The following is a 22,993-nucleotide window of genomic DNA, read 5'->3' as shown; positions in this document are numbered from 1 at the left end:
TGCAAAAACCCCTGAATTATGTATATTTAATTATCCATTTATACGAAACTTAGTTATAAGAAGGAAAGTTTGGACCCACTTTATGTACATATTAGTAAATTTTATTCAGTTCTATGAATTTTTTTTCCTTCCCTTGCAAGACAAAGGACAAAAAATACCGTGAAAAACGAAACAGTAAACAACTGCTTTCCGCGAATAACATCCGGTCCCAATGACTCTTTATGTTTATATTCTACTCCCTAATGTATAATAATAAGCTCGGACGATTCCAATTCAGATGATGAAGATCCTTTGCCTCTTCCATTTTTGCAGAAGCTCTTGAAGCATTTGAAGTTTTAAAACGTTTTATATATGCGAAAGAAATTAGCGAGAAGGAATTTAACACCTTAACAAAATGCGAAGGAATGATGTATTCAGCCAAAAAACAACATGAAACAAGCAAACACAAAAAAATTACAAAAAAATTGTGTTATAATAAAAAAATTCGCATTAAATTTGTATACAATAAATAATTTTTTTTTCACTTTACTTTGTTTTTCTTTCAACTGCATACAACATATGTATATGTAACTACTAATTACGAGAAAAAAATTCTCTAAAATATACATACATAATATGTATAGCGTATTCACTTACACGAAATATTCACTTATACGAAGTATTTTTGGTACCCCCTCATATTCGTATAACTGAGACTTCACTGTATATTCAGATTGCATTTAAAAATTTTCATCCTACGAGTGATAGCTATTTTGGTATATATGACTTATAAAGCAACTCAATATCAGTAAATATTTTTAAATACGGCTCTACTCACAATAACCAATTTTTTTCAAATTAAGATAAGACAGTCTACTTAACAGGGATATGGGGACGGGTCAGGTAGGCAAATTTTACCTCAAATAATTTTTGGTATAATTTTCTTGTAAATATAATAATGTGCATTGACCAAATGACTATCTCTCTATTCATTATAAGCAAAATTCCTCCTGTAAGATTTAAAAATTTGGGCCCTTTGGAGTCTACTGTGACAAACCTCAGTTATTATATGATGGTGCTTTATGATTCCCTGACTGAACCATAATATAATAATATATGTCTTATGTACAACAGAATTACATTAATTTCAATTATTTTTTTTATCCCGTTATCATGTTCAACTTAATTAATTATTTTTTTATTTAAATTAGTCTACTTAAATATTTTACTAGGAATGCATTGAACATACATTGTCTCTAAATTTATGGTATGAATTCTGTTGCATTTTAACTGTTGGGAATAATTTACAAATAATTGTTAAATCAGTCATATGAAAGCGCAGGTTTGGAGGCAGGCTATGGAAGAAAGAGAAAGATACTGTTTTGAGAGATGGCACTGGGCTCTAGCTATCTTATTTGCCCTCCAATGTCTAGTTCAATTTTCATCTAATGTCAGGTTGTTGCCTATTTAACTTACAGATTGTAGTAGTAATACTTGCGAGTGTACTCTAATTTATACAGGTTAGCCAAGGTCAATGTATTATTTGTGCTGGACAATACATTGGGTAATCTGGTTGATTCTACTTTATTTTCTCACCAATTGATGTGTTAATAAAGATATTGCTATGGACATAAACCCAAAATTGAATAAAAACTCCGCAATAGCCAGACTTGACAACCTGAATCCTAGGGTTAGGAGTCCAGTGCCTTACCCACTGAGTTGACTTATGTTCAATTAATAATTGACCAACAAAGCAATGGATTAACAAGTAGTATTAAACAATTTTTTTATTAAATTTAAAATTCATTTAACATCTATTTCTCATTTACATGAAATATTTTTGTGGTGTGTTTAATCCACAATATAGACAGTATAACTATTTATTATTGTTTATTAGGCTCTTGGTTGGTGCTCCACTGGATCAAAACATTCAACCGTCTACAAATCGTTCTGGTGCACTTTGGCAATGCCCAGTCAATACCTTAGAAAATGACTGTGAACAAATCATTACTGATGGGAGGAGATGTGAGAAAGCATCTTTACTTTTTTTAATATTTTATATTAGTTATTTGTTAAGTAGATATGTCAATAATCAATAATAATGATTACATGTTTTAAAAATTATCTTAGATTTCTTTAAAATTCAAATAACCCTTTCAACAAAAAATTAAAATTATTTCTTGTTTGTATGTTGATGAAATGAACACTTTTTCAAATACTAGTCATTATATTCTATTTATTAATATTACATGTGTCTTTAACTTTTTTGTGGTGACATTAATAATGGTTAAGGTCACTTCTTTCTTTTATTATTATTTTTTACTGCACCACTAATATAATTATCAGTTGAAAATATATAAATTCTTTCTTCTAGTCAGTTACTTACTAATGACTCCCTCATCAATTCATCATTAAAATATGCCACGATGCTATTAATGGTATTGGAAAAATTATTAAAGGTGATGGACTTTGTTGAATTTTTTGATTTATCTTTAAAATGTGTGCAGTGTGCAATGCTGTTTCAAAATCAGTAAAAACAAAAAACATACAGTGGCTTATTGTAGTTTATTAATTATTCAATATCTAAATAGCGCATAATTTCCAATATTAGTTTGCTTGTTTTTAGGGTCCCCATTTTATAAAACTTGTTCAAATAATTTAATTGAATAATTATTGTTTATTTGTGTATCACTTTAAATGTTTTTATAGGTCTAGGAACATTATTTAAAGACTTAAGGGATAAACCTAAGGCTAAAAAATATGGTTTTACGTTTGTATACACATTTTTGTTGAGTAGGATTTGACTTGAGTCAGTTTGCTAGAAACAGAAACTAACATAAATACAAGAACTTTCTGAATTGGTTTTATTTACTTATAATAAGTCTTATACTTACTTTTCACCCAAATTCAGTGATATTAATGGTTATTTTCTATAAATTTTGGCCTAATTTCCTTTAAAAATGCCCTCCATATATTTTTTATACAGATTTTTTATGATTATGTGAAAAGTTATTTTTAAATTCAAACGTAATAATTTTTAAGAGAAAAGTTCAGATTGTTAATGTTTTTCTTAGGTCACAGCAGAAAGTTAACTTTTAATCTCACAGATGAGTTATTTCTGGACATATTAGAATTTCTAGTGCACCTAATCGAAGTTCAAAGTTAAATATATAATGCCTCAAATAATTTTTGGTCAAGATCTTGGTTCCTCATCCTCAAGATATATAAACCCTTCTCTTGATTTAGCATCCCATTCCTAAAAACACATTGCAGTTCCTTTTGCTTACCTACATTATTATATCTTTGGTGTTACAGCCCAGTATGGATCCTAGCCTCTAAAAGAAATCACCTCCAATCATCGATCTCTATTCCTGGTCATTGTCCACTGCATATCTCTCCCACCCGCATCTTTACCATTCTGGTCTAAACCACTCATTTGAAATCTTCCTATCTTTCTAGAACGAAACTCTGCAAAGAATATTTCCGTGATCTTGTGATTTCATCAGCCTAATGAAGCCTGCTGCTTTATTTGAAATTCACTGCTGGATCATCCTTGAACTTTTCACATAGTTCTTGGTTATATCTCATTCTTTAAGGGCCATTTTTGTATAGACCCATAAATCCTTCTAAGTATTTTGTTTTTTATTAATTCAGCAATCTTCTGTTCATTGGCTTATTTTATCAACCATTATTCACATCTGCATGTCATTATGGGCCTTAATCAGAGTTTTATAGAGTTTAGTGTTTTGTATAACTCAGTTATTCTGTCTCAAAGCATTTCTTCCTCTGTCCAAAAGACTTACATGAACTGAGCAAGTTTACAAAGTCCTAATCTGTATTCTTTAACAGTTCACTGTAGTAGGGCATCTACAGACTTGTTTGCCTGCCTCATCTTCATTTTTCATCAACTCCTATGTTGGAATAATCATATTTCCTTTATTGCATGGAAATTTATTGCTTTCTTTGAACCGTATATAAAACAAATAGGATTCTGTGATTCTAGGCCTCATAATACCTTACTTTTTATAGCCTCTTTTTAAGTAGGACTATTTTGTGAGAGTCAAATGAAACTAAAGAGACTGACAAATTATTTTGTTTGATAATCTCTGGTCCTGAGGTTTCTTGTTGGTAATTGAAGTTAAAGTTGCTTTTTCATGATGGTTGGATAAAGTGTTTTTCTTTTCTTAGCCCTTAAAAAAAAAAACTCTTAACCTTCTATTTTCTCACTTTGTATCCTTCTATGTTTTTTAAATGTAACAACCCAACATTCTGATTTGCTTTTCCTCTCTTATAAAACTCCTTTTAGTAAACCAACAGTTGTGGAAGGAGGTGATTTGGTCAGAATCATGCTCGACCGCCAGATTTTTACCCAATTAAGGGTACCCACTTTAACCCTGGATCACCTCGCTGGGTGAACCCCACAGGGCTCCCGAACCTACAGGATTGACTCAACAGCTACAGGTAACAGATAATAATTATCTGCCACTGCTGGATTCAAACCTGGATCCTTGGAATTAGTAGTCCATTGCCTTACTAATGAACTATCCACTCCTAAATCTTTCATTATTTGTGCTATATTTTTCTAGAATAAAAAAAATTCTAGAACTAAATATTGATTATCATCATCATAATCATTTTATCCCCTCTACTGCTTGCGCAGTGTAGGGTTACAATTTGTAGAGTCTGGACCAGATGTCTCGTTCTTAGACCAACTTCCTTCTCCTACTCCAGTCCATATCCCGCCTCCTTAACACTCTCCTCCCAGGAAATGCGTGGTCTTTCTCTTGGCCTTCTTCACTCCACGCAAGTCTCATATGTCTTCCTGGCAGTTCTTTCCTGGTCCATCCGAAGGAGGTGTCCAAACCATCTTAGCTTGTGCCCCTCTAGGATGCTCTCAGCCAGTTTGACTCAAAGGTTAGTCCACATGATACTGTTCTGTACTCTATCTTGTCGTATCCTTCCTTCCACCTGACGAAGGTAACACATCTCCATGGAATGGATCCGGCTCTTGTATTTTGAGATGATGGTCCATGATTTGGAAGAGTAGGAAAGAATAGGGAGGAACTTCGATTTGTAGATCATTATTTTAATTTTTCTCATCACCTTCCTTTTACCCGGAAACCTAATTTTCTTTTCAACTAATTCTTTGAGAAACTACTCATCAATGTAGCCGCTTTCGGTGAGATGAGAACCTAAACATTTGAAATTCTCTAGTCTTTCTCCATTCGTTCTGATCACTCTCATTATTCTCCGGGGTTTCTTTCCTATCCTCATACATTTGGTCTTTTCCAGGTTAATTTTCATTTTTGTCGTGGCCATTCCCTCTTGAAGAACATTTATGTTGTATTGGAGGTCTCGGTTATTAGAAGCTAGCAAGACCAGGTCATTTGCGAAAGCCAACACAGAAAATTTTATGGGTTGTTAAGTTCCTGTGTCCTAACTGAAACTGTCTCATTCTAAGTTTAGCTTTCTTTATTGTTTCCTCGAGGACTACTATGAAGCTTAGCGGGCTCAAGCAACAACCTTGACAAATACTTGATTTTGTCTTTAATTCCTGTGATATGTGGTTCCTTGTTCTAACCGCATTCTTGGTTTTATTATAAAGACTCATCACTGCCAAGGCCGCCCCTCGATCAATGCCTCTATGTGGCAGTGCCTGCTCTATGTCTTCCTTTCTCACCCTGTTGAAAGCCTTTTGAAGGTCCACAAAGAAAATCAAAAGTTTTTATTTCTTTTTGACAGTCTTCTCTGCTATTTGTCGCATTGCGAAGATGAAATCTTGCATGCTTTGTTGTGCTCTGAAACCGTATTTTTCCTCTCTGAGCTGGCTATCGACCAATGTTCTCATTCTTGTTTGCAATACTCTCGAATACACTTAGTTATACAGATCGTCCCCTTTCTTATAAATAGGAATGATCACTGCAACTTCCCAGTCCTTAAGAATTATCTTTTCTATCCAAATGAGATTCAAAAGAATAGAAACATCTCTTGGCCTTTGCTACTCATATATTTGATAGTTTCGGGAGTGATTTCATCAAAACCTGCTGCTGCCAGTTTGACTTTGTTCATGGCTTCTTGAAGTTCTTGTTCACTAACATAGTCATTTTCGACCCAAACCTCCTCTGCATCCCTCTGGGTCTCACTGAGCTCTACATCTCTTTCCTCTTGGACATACTTTCTCCATCTTTCCATGATGAGTTCATCACGCCACATAATATCTCTATTTCTACCCTTAATTTAGAGAAGTCGGGCGTTCCCCTCTCATTCCTTTGAGAACTTGAACTTAAGCGTTACGATTTGATTACCCTTTTCTTGACATCATTGCATTTTTTTCTGGGCTTTGCATTTTCCATGTTATGTTTGCTATTAATAGATAATGATCACTTCCGATCTCAAATCCTATTTTGATTCTGGCGTCCTGTATTTCTCGCATTTCCTCTCTTTTAACCAGAATATTATCTATAATAGATATCTCATTTCTTCCTTGCTCCTCTCTGGTGTATTTATGACATTCTTTATGCGGAAACAGTGAATTCATTGTAACCAGGTCGTTGGACACACAGAAGTTTAAGATCCTTTCCCCATTGTTGAGGAACTCTTCTCCACCATGTCTTCCTAAAGTTCCAGGCCACCTCCTATAACTACAGCCTACCCTGCCATTCAGATCCCCTAAGACTATGGGCATACCTTCACCGTCATCCTTCTGAAGATCATCCGTCGTCTCTCTGATGGTCATTAAAGAAGGCATATTTTTCTTCAGAAACAGTACTTTCATTCGGCCAATAGGTAACCATCACTGATTGAACCCTCTCTCCTTCCAGTATGTCTAAAACCATGATACGGTTAATCACAAATTTCTATCCTTTTATTACAAAAGCCAGGTCTTCATGGAACAAGAAACCCTCTCCACCGGCTGCTATCTCATTGTTATTTACACCAGAATATAGAAGAGTATAATCCTGTATCGTAACTTCTCTCATTCCCAGCAGATCCACTTTAGCCTTCCTAATTTTCTCTACAAGTTCGCACTCCTTCCCATTCAGGCTGTGGACATTTCATATTGCCGGTCAAGAAAAGTTTTCCAATCTGTGTTGGGTTCCATAAAAACAATCCAGCTCTTTTCGTTCTGTTTTCTATCTTAATTGAGTTTAAGGTGAATGGGGTATCAGCCCACTCCTCTGAGTCAGGTGGAAGGATTGCCTCCTCAGAGCTTCCTGACATGCTTCCCCATCCCGGGTGGCTACCTTGTGTGTGTACTGTCATCGACCTTGGTCTATAGTGTGGGGGTGAATGTAGTGCGCTGAAATCTGTTTAAATGTATGAACATCAATGTACTGTTCCTCCAACCTGGAGGACCAGTGGCTATCTGCGGTACTATGGCTGGGCAATGGGACCGCCACCTCCCTGCGCCTATAATATTGATTGTAGAAATATAAAACATAGAAATATTCGATCATGTGTTTTTTTTTTTTATCATTGCACCTTATTTTATTGAATTTTGTTATAAGTTCATTTCAGTTCCATAGTCATGTAAAACTGTAAGCTTTGTGTTATTAGATAGAAGTTATGGAATTATGAATAACTTATGGATATGTGGGGACCCTAAATTAGCTTTTGCTTTTGACTTTTCTCCTCTATAAATATGTATTTAAAGTAAATTTCTCCTACCTATAAATCATGAACCGTCTTTTGATTTTGAAAAAAAAAACAGGGATTTATTTTTATTTATTTATTGAAGAGTAATTAAATGAACTTTGTTTGTTTTGAACAGACGCAGATGGGCATTATTACAAAAAGTGTAAGTTCAAGTTGATACTCTTTTGTTTACATATGTGTGAATTTGGCATGGATTGCATTCCTTTGCACACAACTCTGCATGAGTTCACTTTAGTGTTGCATGGTATTCTTTTTTTTTTATTATGTTACTAATCAGGCTAAGCTCAGTGGCACAACAAGCATATAACATTTATATGTTCACAACTACAATAAATCAAAAGCACATTACTACATAAATGTATGAATACAAGGGAACTTTAAATATTTATGTTATTTTGGTTATGACTTATTTGTTATTCTTGGTTCATTTTTATTTTTATATATTTTTTTGCACTGTTTGATAAATCATTTTGGCCTATAGTGTGGAAGCCAGTCATCATTTAAGACTGATGAACCTGATATGCTGTTCTATTTATGCTTTAGGGTGGTAAGATTATAGAAAATACTAAAAGGGTTGTAGATTAATTTTTAGTTTTGTGAATACTAGTATTGAGTTGGATAAAATAAATTTATACTATGGTAATAGGTAAAATTGATAAATGTCTAAAATAAGTTTTGTTTGAAGAAAAGTTGTTTTTCTTTTTACATATGCCAAAATTAAGGCTTGTATGAATGTAGCTTTTGGATTAGCCGGTGTTAGTAACATAGTTGTCTCTTCCTTTCCTTTTGCTTCTTATGCCTAACATTTAACTGTTTCATTATTTTATGAGTTATGTGATCCACAGGTCATTATAATGCTAAACTGAATTAATTATAAAAATTTTATTCTCAAAGACATTTTATTAAAAATCAATGTTTTATTATTAGTTATTTATAAATATATTTATTCTTTTATTTTCTGTGATAGTGAATTCTTAATCTGTTATTAATTTTTCGAAGAATTGTGAACATTGATTTTCTTACCTCAGAATAAACATAATGACTTTTATTGTGTAAATGTACAACTATCTGTAGCAATGTTGTTTAATGTATACTTTTTTTTTTTTTAATTTTACATATTGTTATTTAATTATAAATATTAAGTACATGTTCTTTTAGTCTTTAATAATAGAAAGGGACACTTGAATGTCCCTGAGGATTTAAAGTTTTCAATGCTGAAAAGATATATCGCAAAAGGGTAAAAATACGAAAAAATAATCACAATCCACTTTGTTCCCCACGATTTAGTTGGTAAGTTATTTTGAACAAAATGGTAAAAAGTTTCCTAATGAATGCCTTACCATCACATACCTGTATTTGTCAGTTACAACTTAACATGGCATTATATTCAGGAGCCTTGGTCCTTTCAGTGGGATATGCGACCACAAACGTATTCTCATACTATTATGATGTGTGTTTGGCGAATTACTTATCATTCTGTTTATAATTTTGATTAGTAATTCATAAGTATGTACATAACTTATATTGTTTCCAGCTTTTTTACTTCAGTATATCGCTGCTTTGCTTGAATAGCGACACATCTGACAAAAAGATGTACGTATATCATTTATATTTAATACATTCTATAGATTGTATTGTAGGCTGTGGTCATTTCTTGACAACCGAATAGCTTTGGGACAGTCTATAGAGAGACTACAGTAGAAAAAGAAACTCCAGTCTTCAGTAATATGTTTAGAATATGTTCATTTCAAGATAAAAAATTTTTTTTTATCAGATTTGCCTCTATTCAAGCAAACTATACAAAATCATACATACAAATATTTATTTGTTCTGGTATTATCTTTGTTAGCTTTAAGTTATGTTGGGATTTTAAAACAGTGTTTGTTCAATTTAATTGCATTTAATGTTTATGAAGAAAATGCTTCAATTTTGACACTAGCATGGGTTTATAAGATAATTATAGTGCTGCTTTACAAGTCACTTGCTCTGCTAAAATTTGATCATTAAATGCAGTTTGGCATATATATTTTTTGCATTGTTGCAATAACAATGATAATGCAAAATAATATAACTTTCCTCATCTTTACAAAGAAAAAAAATGAAAGAGAACAATGAAATGGGGCTTTAATAAGTAATGCATGTAACAGTTTGCTCAAAGGAGTCTGTCATGAATTGTTTGATTGCTAATATAAACATGATTTGACTATCACATATTTTGGTGTATATATTTCTGAATGGGTTAATAATACTGAGATTTGAATATATCTATTCCCCCAAACTAAAAGAAAGATAATTAAACATGTATTTATGATTGCATTTCTCTTGAATGATTGAACTTTATTTTAATTTTTTTTTTTGTATGATATTATATTATAAAAAGTATTTTGTATATGCTATGTAATTTAAAATTTTTGTATTGTCAGATTTCTGTAATGTAATAGAATTTTAGAGAAAAAGTTATTTTAGATGCGGATAGTGAAAGTCTTTTACCTCCTATGGAGGACGAAGTTAAGGATGGGCAGTGGCTTGGAGTCACAGTAAGAAGTCAAGGTGCTGGCGGTAAAGTGATGGTAAGTAAAAAAAAAAAAAATCATATATTCTACGTGTAATTTATAAATTCCAAATTTATAACTAGTATCTTTGTGAGGAAAGACAGACTTGAGATTGAACTTGTTTTGTCAATGTCTACAGTTTCTAGTGACTTTAAATCTACATTTTCGGTGTCTGGTAGGATTTAATTTTAGTTAATTAACTTAACTAGTCACTATTTACTTTAGTGGGGCATGAGAAAAAAAAAACCTGAGGCCTAACTACTCAAACTTAAGTTTTATCAACATATTATTAGGTGCTTGTTTGTGTTACAAAGGGCTCATAATTTTCAATTTATTTATTAAATCCTATTAGCTGTTAGAGTACATACTCTTAATTGGAAAAACCCTTGGTTTGATACTAATGAAATTTATTTGTAAGATTATTCTAATTGATTAAATTGCATATGTACAATTTATATTTAACAATGTAAAACATTAAAAAAAAAAAAAAAATATCTGAAATGAAAAATTCACTTGTGAATTACTATTTTTTCATTTCAAAGGGTACCAGATAAGATTCAATTCAATTTTTTTTTAAAGAATTATATAACCCTTTCAATGTTTTGGACATCCATCAATCTTGAAGATCTTTTGTTCACAATTATTTTCCTTTAAAAAGGCTGTAGAATATTTTTTACGATCTAAGCAATGATAACAGATGTAAGAGTTATTCTTGAAATAAAAATAATGGAAAAAAAAATTGGTTGTGGGTACATGTAAGCATATTAACTAGCACACCTGTGCAAAAAATCTCCCATTAGACATATTTCCTTCTTCATGGAACCCCGATTGGAAACCACTGAGTTAAGCAATAAGACTTAGCTATCTATTAACTTGAACTAAAACAAGTACTCACTGAGACCTAATAGCTAAGCGTCTATGGCGGATATTGGAAGATTAAGGACTGCTATATATAACACTGAACCTGTGACACATCTCTACGCTTTCAACCTTCTCAGAATCCACTTGGTAAAATCTATATGTACAGATTTACTCTTTGCAAGAATTAGACTATGGATAGATTCAAAAAATAAAATCTGACAGACATGGGCTATACATTAGTGGGTAGTTAGAGAATAGAAATCTGCTGATCTAACTTGCTGAAAAGTGTGTGGATCAGGGCCACGGACTTAGCTCCGGTAAAATATCTGTTCAGCTTCCAGAAGAACGTCTTGTGTGGGTCTTGAATTCTGTGTTGAACTCTTTGAAACCTGTTTTATATGATCTCCATCACTAAACAGTGTCAGAGTTTTGAAACCACTTTAAAAATGTAAATGATAATTATTAAAGTTGTAATAAAAATTTTAGAATTCCAATTAGGATCCATTACTTTTCAATGAAATCTCCTTTCTTGTGACACCTTGTTAATCAAAAATCATCTCCACTCATGTTTACTATATGATCCTTTGAAGTCAGAAAAGGGATATATAGTACTGAATTATTTATTAGTATTTATGCTAGGGGGTACCCCTCCCCCATCTGCCCAATGGCGGACCAACCCCTTTTTACAAATAATACAACTGTTTGTTTAATTGTACTACTGGTTTCTCAAATTATATAACTGTAATTTACATTGGTATATATTATTTCAAAGGGTGGGTATGGCACTGTAACTCCAGTTAAAGTCTCGATAATTTGATGTATAACAATTGTTTTATAATGAAGGTGAATCATTTTTACCACCTTTACTAGTAGATGTTGGTGCAAACTAGTCCTTCAAGTGGGGATATTGGTCCTTTCTGCCAAAGTTAGTATCTTATAAATATTAAGATTAATTTTTTTTTTATATTGTTTATATTTATTTTTGCCACTAGAATGTATTACAATCTTATACATTATTGCATTCACAATCTGTAGGTAAGTACAATATTGACGCGTGGGTGGAATGAGAATGATTGTTGCATGAATTCGTTCCAGATTTTTGCATGTAATAGTTCAAAGTATCCACGAAAATGCTTTTAGTAGTTACCTATTTTTCTTTCTCTTTTATTTAAAACAGTATAACAATGTCTTATTAATGTTTTTCTTGTGTCCTTCTTGAAATGTGTTCTCTTTAAGTCCAATTAATTGTTTTTTTAAATTATAAAGTTTATTAAATAGTTCTGTTTTATTTAATGGATTCTTACATGTTTATGTTTTATTTCATAAACTAGAAAAATTAAGACGTGTTAAACAAATATTTATGAATTGCATTGTTGTCAATTATGTGTTAATAAATGCTTTTAAAATTTAATTCAATGAATGAAAAAGTCGAGTGACTTCATGTAACCACTGGTTACTATTTTTCCCTGTGTTTAGAAGAGAAGTTTTGGGTAACTTAATTAAAGTTTTAAAATTTATAAGCCCATTTTGGTAAGGTATTTGCTGACAAATTGGTTTGTATTTATTTAATCGAATTTTAAAGATTTGAATTTATTTGCAAAATTTATCTATAGTAACATTCTACGATTGTTACTTTAACATTATAATTTTTAAAAAATAAATCCAGGAACTGAACACTGCTTGAACTTTAAAATGACTTAGGTTGTAATCATGAATCGGTAATCGTGGATTATTTATGTATTACTGTTTGCTCCACTACCGACTGGCCTATGAGTTTAAGTCTTCTCATGACCTACTTTGAGTCTAGTTTGCTTTTATATTTTTTTCTTATAGTTATGTTGTTGTTTTTTCTCTCTATCCCTTCAGTGGCTTACTAGTATTTTAGATCATTCTAAGTGTCAATTAGTTCTTTCTGTATTTCACCTCAGTCGATTTATGCCCTTCAAGCTTTCTACAGTAGTGTGCAACAGGTTCAATTATTCATTTCTTTCATCTACTTACCCTACACCACAACCCTAATTCTCTATGCCTAGTCATTATGAATCATGATCACTAGATATTCATATGTCATGGAACTACCAACATGTAAGTTCTCATTATTATTCATCCAATGTATTATATGCTATGTTTTTTATTCAATCTTCCATTTTTCTATTGCTTGTCTTTAACTCATTTTTGACAACAAAAATCATACTAAATATTAAATGTTTTCTGGTCCTCCTTTCTAATTATAGGTTTTAGACAACCGCACACCCTTTTTTAATTTTTCTATCGATTTTATGCCACAATAATTATTAATTATCTTGTAAAAATCTTTTAAATTTATTAGTTTGGAATACAATTTTCTTCCTTTTTTTTTTTTCTATTCTATAAGGTGTTTCACAATTCAATAAAATCTATTATTATTATTATCAAAATTATGTTGAAAAAACTGTTATTAATGTGTTTTATCAATTTTCCTGTTTTATTTTGTATTTCTTTGATATTTATAAATATTTTAGGTTTGTGCTCACCGCTACATACAAAAAAGTCCTGACTCCATGTTCGGAAGGGGTTTGTGCTACACTTTATCTCAGTTTTTAGATTATGACAATACATGGGAGCCCTGTAAAGGAAGGCGTGTGGATAGGTGAATAGTTAAAACACTTATTACTTCACATTTTAATTAATCTATAATGATTACTTTTGTATGCTTTTTAATGTTTTACTTTAATTGATTAAAAACATTTTTTTAACTAGGAGATTGTTCTCTTTATTTTTCTGATTTTCTTTAGTAGCCATCCCATTATAATAATTTTGAATGTTGCTTTTCAGAGGTCAGCAGCAGTATGGATATTGTCAGTCTGGAACAAGTGGAATACTTGTAAATGATACAGCAGTCATTGGTTCTCCAGGACCATATGTCTGGAGAGGAACAATTTTTGTTTTTTCAGTCTCTGATAATTTTCTCGACAGAGATAAAACAATGTATTACAGCCCACACCAAGAAAACGATTCACCTGTGCCAAAGGACAGTTATTTAGGTAAGAAGATTTTTATTTCATAAATGTTATTATTCTCGTTACAACTTCACACTAAAGATGAAGATAGAAATAATTTTTAATCTTTCAGGTTCAAAATAATTGAACTTATTTTTGGCTTTATTTCTTCCCATTGAAAGTAGAGCCTGAAAATGTATTAGTGTAATTAGGAGTTTAATCAATAGAGAGTATATGGAATAACTATATAAACGAGAGTGGATATTTAAAAGAATAATGTGAATTATTCACTAGTTCATTTTTTAGTTAATGTGAAAATAAATAAATTGTTGGACTAAAACAATTTGCATTATCTAAAATTAATAGAAATTATTAATTAAAAAAAATGATAAATTTTCATAAGTATAAAATTACAAAAAAAAAAAATAATATATTTGAGCAGCTCTACACCCTTAGTGACACTATCAAGGTCTTATTTTAGTTATTAGTTAACCTTGACTTTTTTGGTGTAGTTACCAATTCCAAAAATGTCAAGGTATTGGAATAATGCTATCTTGCTGTTTTACCATTACAGTTGATAATGTGCAAAATTTCTGTGTCAAGACTTTTAAATATGGCACTAAATGTGACAGTAGCTTCATTGTCATTATGTTTACTGTCAGACATATTATGACAGTAAGTTCTGTCATGATGGTAACTACCATAGAGCTTATACCATGGCAGTAGATATAATATTTGTTGCAATGGCTGAAACTGTTACCGTGTTAATGGGCCTTTATGCTATTTTTTATGACTTTCATTGTTGCAAATACTATACCCCACAGTTATAATAAAATACCTGTACCTTGTTCTGTATATGTTCACAAAATTAGTGACTGCTCCCTAGTAGGAAGTCTAACCATAGCTGTTTTTTTAAGGATATCTGAAGTATTAATTCTGTATTTTCCTGATAATTAAGATTAGCTGTTATTCACTTCAATGTTTATGCTAAGCAAAATAATTTTTTGGCAGGAATGTCTGTAGCCGCAGCAGATTTCTTCGGAACTGGAAATACTGCTTATGCAACAGGTGCACCTAGATCTCAAGATACTGGAGAAGTTTTAATTTTTGAGAAAGAGAGACCTTCTGTACCAACAATGGTTGAAAAATTAAAAATTTCTGGTGAAATGTTCACATCAAACTTCGGCTATGAATTGGCTACAGCTGATGTAAATGGAGATAAGTAAGTTTTGATCTCATTTATTTTCAATATTTTTAGACCCCATGTAATTTTAGATATATCCTGTAATTTATGATTTAATAGAAATTCAATGAAATTAAAAAAAATACGTATAATATTTAATACTTTTAATCTCATTAAAATATTACAAGTTATATTTTAATGAGATTAAAAGTATAACACAAATTTAACCTTTTAACCAGGTCTTCTTGATATTAATTACATGTTGATTTTAATTCTTCTCTTATTACTATATTATAAATATTAATACTATATTATAAGAAATTATTAATAATTTCTTCAAAGTATTTGGAGCCCTATATTCTGTCAATATAATCCAGTCTTGTGTGTGGTGAGAGAAATCAACTTGCAAGCAATAAGAATATGATATCAGTAGTGTTCAACAATTCCCAGAGAGAGTATCAATTTTTAATGTTTTTTTATCTTACTGAAATCAAACACTTTTGGAGCATTCTATAATTTAAGCTTACTAACTTTACTAAAACTTTGGATTAATGAAATTAGGACTTGACAGATTATATTGTATTGTGTATTTCTTTTGCCCATGTCTATTGAAAAGATATCATTTCTCATGTTTTCATATCCTGTTAAAATCCAATCTTATTTAAATGAGTTCTGTTTATCACAACTAATTTGTAAGTGTAGTTTATTATCTGAATAATATAGAATATGAACTGTTCATAATTTACTTTAAAAAAAGAAATTATTTTTTCACTTTTTCAAATTCCTCATATTTTTTTAATGATTTCTATTGTCCTTAGATTACCTGATTTAATTGTTGGTGCTCCCAATTATTTTGACAAGGAAGCAGGTGGTGCTATCTATATCTACGTTAACAAACCTGAAAGTTGTTCACTTACATGCCTCAACCCTATTAAAATAACAGGAACGCACGAATCACGGTAATTTCTTTTAGTCTTATTAAATTGGTATTATAGAGTTGGATAATTACGCCAATGGGTAATTACGTATTAATTATTACGAATAAGCTTGGGTACGACCTGAAAAGTGACCAAGAGAGTGTGGTCCTCACAGAGTTCGCGGACGATCAGGCTGTAACAGCGCGCGACAGGGGTTCTGCGGAAAGAATAATAAATAGTGTCCAGAAGCTGCTTGTGGAGATTGGTCTGACAATAAATGCAAAGAAAAGTGTGGGTATCGTAATAGACAAAGAAGAGCTGTGGTCAACAAGGCTCTCCCTTGAGAATACAGAGGTCATCCAAACGGCAAAAGCTGAGGACACCATCAAATATCTTGGATGTACATTCTCGAGAGAGCTAGTATTTGTAGAAGAGGTGGTGATAAATATAAATAATACAGGAGTATCAAGCCCATCATCGGGCTCCACGCTAACACTTCGTTGGCGATGCTGTACGCACCCAAGAGGTATCGAGGACTGGGTCTGATCCGCTGTCAATGGGAAGATCCACTACAGCATTGGTCCATTGCCCAACGACTGTCGAATGTTCTGGATGCCCTCTTTCAGTCTATATTCAGTTACGAAGACAAAATCGCGGCATGTGCTGATAGACTTGGGGTGGATAAGGGCAACCAAAGTGTGAGAGCTCAACGGCAGTCGTTGCGTGAGAAAGCTTTCGAAGAATGGGCCAGTTGCAGGTGGCAGGGTATTGGTTTTCGCCATTTCAAAGAGTACCCGAGAGCTAATAGATATGTATGTGAGAAGCAGGTACTCTCGGGGTCAGAATGGGCGAACGCCCTTAAACTTAATATCAACTACGCACCCCTGTGTGAAGTCCCAGGAGCCAGTGGACAGCAAGGAGAAGTTGGGTCCCTCTGTCGCAAATGCGGCAGAGAGTCTGAAACACCAGCTCATGTGCTGGGAAAGTGCCCCAACAACTCCCTCCTTATAACACGCCTGCACCAGAGGGTCAGGGAAGAATTGATGAAGTTCCTTGAAAGAAAAGACTTCACCTGCTTCGAGGAGGTCTATTGTGTTGACACCGACAGATCCGTAAGATATGCCGATATTGTCGCATTTACATAAATCGGAGGCACGGCTCTGGTCTTGGATCCGACGGTAAGATTTGAAAGTAATGACCTCGAACAGGAAGGTGAAGTCGAAAGGGGAAAAAAGGAAATATATGAAAAATGTGTCCCTTTTCTTAAGGAAAAATTCCGCGAATCCTTCGGATAGAGAGAGTTCACCGTGAGAGGCCTCTGGTTTGGATCTCTCGGAACAATACCAGATTGAACAAGGAGCTTCTTAGAAGGTCTAGGTATTAGCATCGGGGATATTGCGATCTTAGCAGAAAATATTAGTTTGGACTCCCTGGGGATCATAGACCATCACCTGCATGGGAATTAGCTCGGAGATTATTCATTGTTTTATTTATTTATTTTAAATTGTGGACTTGTCGATTTGTGTGTTTTAACTTATTTATTCATTAAATTATTTTATTAGTACTATTATTTATTTATTTTTTTAAAACTTATTTATCCATTCAAGTGTTTCTTGTAACCGGCTCTTTATTATATTTTCCTTTGAATCTATGTGTTAGTATTGTTCTTGTAGAATGTATTTATTTGTTTGTTTTTGGTAAACTGATCCACTGCTGTGACTATTATTAATGGTCTGATCTCACATTGCCGTCTAATAGTGAATTTGTTTAGCGGGTCACTTGAGAGGATCTAGAAGGGTGAATTCGGGAGAGTTTATTTGTTGATTGGGTGAATTAAAAATTGTGAAATGGTGAAATTGAAGGAACAGAAAAGGGAAAGAAAAAAAGGAATGAATTGAAATATTTTTATTTGGCGTATAGATTGAAATTGATTGTAAAAGGAAACGGTAATGAAAAAAAAAACTGTTTTCTTTCTACTTTATTATACCATGTAATTATATATGTCCGATTACAGATTGTAGTATGCTGTGTATGTAGCAACCGGATGTGATTTGGGCAGCATAGATGAATAAAATATTTCAAAAAATATTATTTTTTATGACTTTATTTTATTAAAATGTCATAGTTCAGTGATAAAATCAGTTTTTGAATATATATTTGCTTTTTCTTTTTTAATTGTATCACTTTTATAGATTTGGGATATCTATTGCCAACCTGGGTGATATTAACAAAGATGGTTTTGATGACATTGCTGTTGGTGCTCCATATGAAAAACAAGGAGTCGTCTATGTTTTTCTGGGTTCTAAAAATGGCACAGTTCGTGAACCATCTCAGGTATGCTGATTACTAACTATTAATTAATTATGAATTTTCTAACAATTGATGCTTGATGAGTTTCAGCATTTGATAATTTATACCAATAAACTATTGTTGAATTTTATTTGTACTTCCCTACTAAGGTGTGGTTTTACTTATAACAAACTTTACTGATAAAAAATATATAACTATCAGATAAATGGAAAAACATTCACCACAGAGAGAAGTTGCTAAGAACCCGTTCATATTTCATTGAACATATTTTTACAGTTCAAGGTTATCACTACTGGTGTAGTAATACATTTTTAATGACAAACTACCTTCTCTAGTAGTCATGAAAATATAAGGTGAGTGGGCATTTTTGTCATGTTGGTACTCTTAGTCCCAACATAGTGATGGTCGGACCAGTTCAGGCTTCAAATTGTAATAATTGACATCAACCTTACTATGTTGCCAGTTCTCCTGCACTGTTCAGTTGTAGGGATGTTAGTCAAATGCGGATTTTCACATGTTCTTCAGGAGACCCTGTCAAGAAATATTATAAAGTTTTGATCCTGTAAACTACTTATAAAGAACTCTGTAGTTATAAAACTTAGGATTTAGTTTCTCTCAAAATCTAACAAAATGAAATCTCGTTGTTTTTCTCCTAAACCTTTCATGTAATATATTGATAAGTATTCTTGGGCTATTTTTATTTTCTATTCTATTTTTTATTTCATATTAATTATTATATGTCTTTAGTATATCAATTATACATACTTTTATCATGAAATTGGTTATTTATTGTAAAAAAAAAAAGCATTATCTGGCTTATTTGCTTTTAGGAAATTAATATTGTTGTTATTAAAGCTCAATATTTTGGGAATTTTTAACTTTAGGACATTTTTGTCTAACTTTTTTTAAAAGTTTTATTTTCATTACTACCGAACTATTTTTACCATTAATCAGTTTGAGAAAACTTTTTTTTATTAGGGCAGACTATGAAGTGACAGCTAAAGAATTCCTAATCCACCATAAGTGAATGATGAATTAGCTTGTGGAGTTAGAGTTGGCAATGCCACAGTTTCTGAGAACTGTTCTTATTTTGTGATGGCTACTGTAGGTTCATGAATGATCAGAAATTAATTTTATTAAATTGCTTGTGATTTGTTTACCTTGTGCAAATTTAAAGCTTTAACTTTATTATTTTTTAGATTATCAGTGGAGAAGATTTTGGTTTGGAAACATTCGGTTATAGCCTTAGTGGAGGATTAGATCTAGATTCAAATGGTTATCCTGATCTCCTTATTGGAGCCTTTGAATCAGAAGCTGTTGTACTTCTTCGAACTCGTCCGATCATTGAGATCACAAGCAATGTTGGTCCTGCTTCTGCTTTAAGAGGAATTGATCCTAATGGTCGGGGATGCAAAGACCATTTGAATACCAATCTCACCTGGTAAATATTTATTTAATGTAAGAAGAGTCAGGGTTGCGGTCGAAAAAAGAACAAATAGTTTACAACTAAGAATATTACAACAATAAGATACAATAAGGTAATTTAAGCTAGGATAAATATTATGTAAAAATAAAGTGATAAGAAATTATATATAAATAAAAGGAAGGAAGACATAAAATAGCATTAATATAAAATAAACTTGAATAAACATGATAAGAATAAAAAAATGAGTAACAAGTTAAGAATAAAAATTTTAAAAAATACGTAAAATATACAGTTGAAAAAGTACAGGAGACATACATAAAACAAAAACAATACAGAAAAAAAAGTATCCTAATTAGAAAGTATTTATCCTAGCTTAAATTATCTTATTGTTGTAATATTCTTATTTTTTTTGTATCTTTGTAGCCCTGATGAAGCCCTGCAAAGTGGGGCGAAACGTCGGACATTAAAATTACATACTATTTGTTCTTTTTTTGACCGCAACCCTGACCATCTTCTTATATTTAAGTTTTACGCTCAAGTTACATATATTTATTTAATGAATTGAATTTATTATTTTCTAAACATCTATTTTATCTTTTTAAACTATATAATTTTAACATTGAAAAGTTACAGACCCATATTAAATGAATTTTTTCAATTCAGTGCCACATTTCCTGTATGGTAGCCAAGTTTTGCCGACTAACATGATAGTGTGTGTATAACTTTACTATATTTAATATCATCTTTAACTTAATTATTCAAAATTTCATGACCTTTGTATCACTCTTATATAGCCATAATTTTTTTAAATATTATTCATGTATTTTTTGTTTTAATACTCTTGTTTAAAATTTAAAAAATGAGTTTAAAAGCATAAATTATAAATCCATAAACTTTTTTTTTTTTTAGTTTCACTTTCGAGGCATGTATTTCAGTTCAAGGTGTCATTCGAGATAGAAATTTAGATCCAGAGGGTTTAAAGTTAAACTACTCACTTCAGGCAGATATTAATAGGAGAGTTTCCCGCGTTTTTCTTGGAAATCATATTACAAGGAACACTTCAAAATTTGGCATTATAACTTTGAAGAGAGAATCTGGAGAGCTTAAGCATTGTAGCTTTCACACTGTATTTGTTAAAGTAAGTTGGGTTCTTAATTATTAAGGTAATGTTGCATTTATGGTAATATTCAGTAGTCTGCTGCTGAATCTATTGTTGATATCTGTTTTATATTAAATTTTTGTTCATTTATTTATATCTGTAATAATAAATGACCAGAAATACTTACAAACATTACTAATTGTAAGTAAACTAATTTTAAAAAAAGATTAGATATTTTATTTTTACCAATTAAAGTAATTTAAGAGGAAGTTAGTCGGAAAGTGTGGTCAGTGAAGAGAATGACTATCAGTTAACCTAATTTTTTTTTTTTTAATGCTAATGTTTTGGCCTCGATTTTAGAAGCAAGGAGAGTAGAAAGTTCCTATGGCTCATAGAATTTTCTACATTAGTTTCCCCCATGAAGGCCTGTAATTTAGGTTAAATCATTGGCACTTAATAAAGTATAAGTTCGTATTCTCTCCACTGACCACATCACTTGACTAACTCCTTATATTAATTTACTTTCAACTACACCCAAACCATTACGAAAAGAAAATATATTTTCTGTTATGTGTAATCAATTCTGTATGATTATTGATTTGACATAACACTAATCATTTTATTTTTAATTCATAGTTTTTACTATGCAGTCTATATTATATTTTATTACATTTTTAGGAAGAAACAAAGGATATTCAAACAGCTATTGCAATGAGGCTCAGTTACAGCTTAATTCAAGATGAACCTAAAAAGCCTCGAGTTGGTGACAAACTACCGTCCATGGATTCTCTCCCAATATTGAATCAAGTCCAAGCTGTTAAAGTTTTCCATGCTTCATTTTTAAAGGACTGTGGAGACAATGATATATGTGAAAGCCAGCTGTCCGTTGAAGCGAATCTTAATCTTCCACCTTCTAGTAAGATGATAATATTAATGTGTTTTGGATTTAAAATAATCCTGTTTTGAATTATTAAATACTATGTGTGTTTTTAATATTTTAAATAAATACAATTATTTGAATTGCCTATTAAAGCTTAATCTGTAAAAGATAACTTGGAAAAAAAATTTCTTATATCGATTTTTATAGTGATTTATTTTTCCCATTCAGGCATCAAGACATTCATTAGCATATTAGTCTAACACAAATGTTACTGTTATTGTACAAAGTGTTAGGAGCTGGCCACCAATTATTTTTAAATGTACATCTTTCAGGATATTTGGCTTATATACCTATGTATATGTAAATGGAAACAAAATTGGTATACAGATAGAGTTCTTAATTTGAGATTACTGTGACCTTTTTGACTGTTTAAACTCGGAAATAAGCTGCTCTTGCTATTCTGATTGTTTGATCATTTGTTTTTGATTGTTTTAATTTGATTTAAAAATTTAATAAATTTGTTTCAGGAGGGAGTAAAAAATATGACTTTATTCTTGGACAGTACAAGGAAATATTGCTTAATGTAACAGTCCACAACTTAAATGAGAGTGCATACGAGTCATATCTAGTTGTTAAGCACTCTAAAACAATTAGTTACATTGCCCAAGTAAAAGTAAGAACTTATTATCTTATATCATTATCGTTTTATGATTCACTTATGGAAATTAGAGTTAATTTCTTTATTTATGTTCAGGTGAACAGGCAGAGTTGTGGAACTGTTTCTGAAACTGATGTAGAATGTTCCCTAGGCAATCCACTTGTTCGTAATGAGGGTGTGAATATTATCCTTAGATTTGAACCTAGATCATCTATTGATATTGAACCTGAAATAAAATTTGAGCTGAGGGCCAATACAACATCAGAAATTCTTGAGCCTCAAGGTCCTGTTACTCTATCAGCTCTTGTTATGAGGAAAGCTAATCTCTCTTTGAAAGCGTAAGTATATTATTAAATTATATTAATATGTTTAAGTATATTAATTATCATTTATTGAGTCATTATTGTTAGAAAATAGTGTAAAATTCAAAATATCTAAAGAAACTATCAGTTTTTTTCTATAGTTGTTTAGTCTTTTTGGTGAATCACAGAAAT

The 22,993-nt window shown here is 31.6% G+C and overlaps 1 protein-coding gene across 2 annotated transcripts in view; it reads left to right on the top strand.

Moving 5' to 3' along the window:
* Nucleotides 1-22,993, top strand: part of LOC106688060 (integrin alpha-PS1) — a 30,390-nt gene that overhangs the window by 2,289 nt on the left and 5,108 nt on the right. The window contains exons 2-14 of one of the 2 annotated variants that reach the window (XM_014432343.3): nucleotides 1,877-2,004; nucleotides 7,751-7,777; nucleotides 10,102-10,205; nucleotides 13,550-13,677; nucleotides 13,863-14,071; nucleotides 15,038-15,248; nucleotides 16,028-16,168; nucleotides 18,319-18,460; nucleotides 19,636-19,877; nucleotides 20,772-21,000; nucleotides 21,640-21,877; nucleotides 22,369-22,514; nucleotides 22,596-22,837. In XM_014432343.3, the coding sequence (XP_014287829.1) occupies nucleotides 1,877-2,004; nucleotides 7,751-7,777; nucleotides 10,102-10,205; nucleotides 13,550-13,677; nucleotides 13,863-14,071; nucleotides 15,038-15,248; nucleotides 16,028-16,168; nucleotides 18,319-18,460; nucleotides 19,636-19,877; nucleotides 20,772-21,000; nucleotides 21,640-21,877; nucleotides 22,369-22,514; nucleotides 22,596-22,837 (2,187 nt within the window). The remainder of the gene's footprint in view (nucleotides 1-1,876; nucleotides 2,005-7,750; nucleotides 7,778-10,101; nucleotides 10,206-13,549; nucleotides 13,678-13,862; nucleotides 14,072-15,037; nucleotides 15,249-16,027; nucleotides 16,169-18,318; nucleotides 18,461-19,635; nucleotides 19,878-20,771; nucleotides 21,001-21,639; nucleotides 21,878-22,368; nucleotides 22,515-22,595; nucleotides 22,838-22,993) is intronic. The other variant, XM_014432351.3, reaches the window with a different exon arrangement.

Source organism: Halyomorpha halys, unplaced genomic scaffold (genome assembly GCF_000696795.3).
Source record: "Halyomorpha halys isolate HHAL.00 unplaced genomic scaffold, Hhal_1.1 Scaffold41.1, whole genome shotgun sequence".
Taxonomy (NCBI): Eukaryota; Metazoa; Arthropoda; class Insecta; order Hemiptera; family Pentatomidae; genus Halyomorpha; species Halyomorpha halys.
Note: the sequence above shows the minus strand (reverse complement) of the source record. Positions and strands in the feature narration are given on the sequence as shown.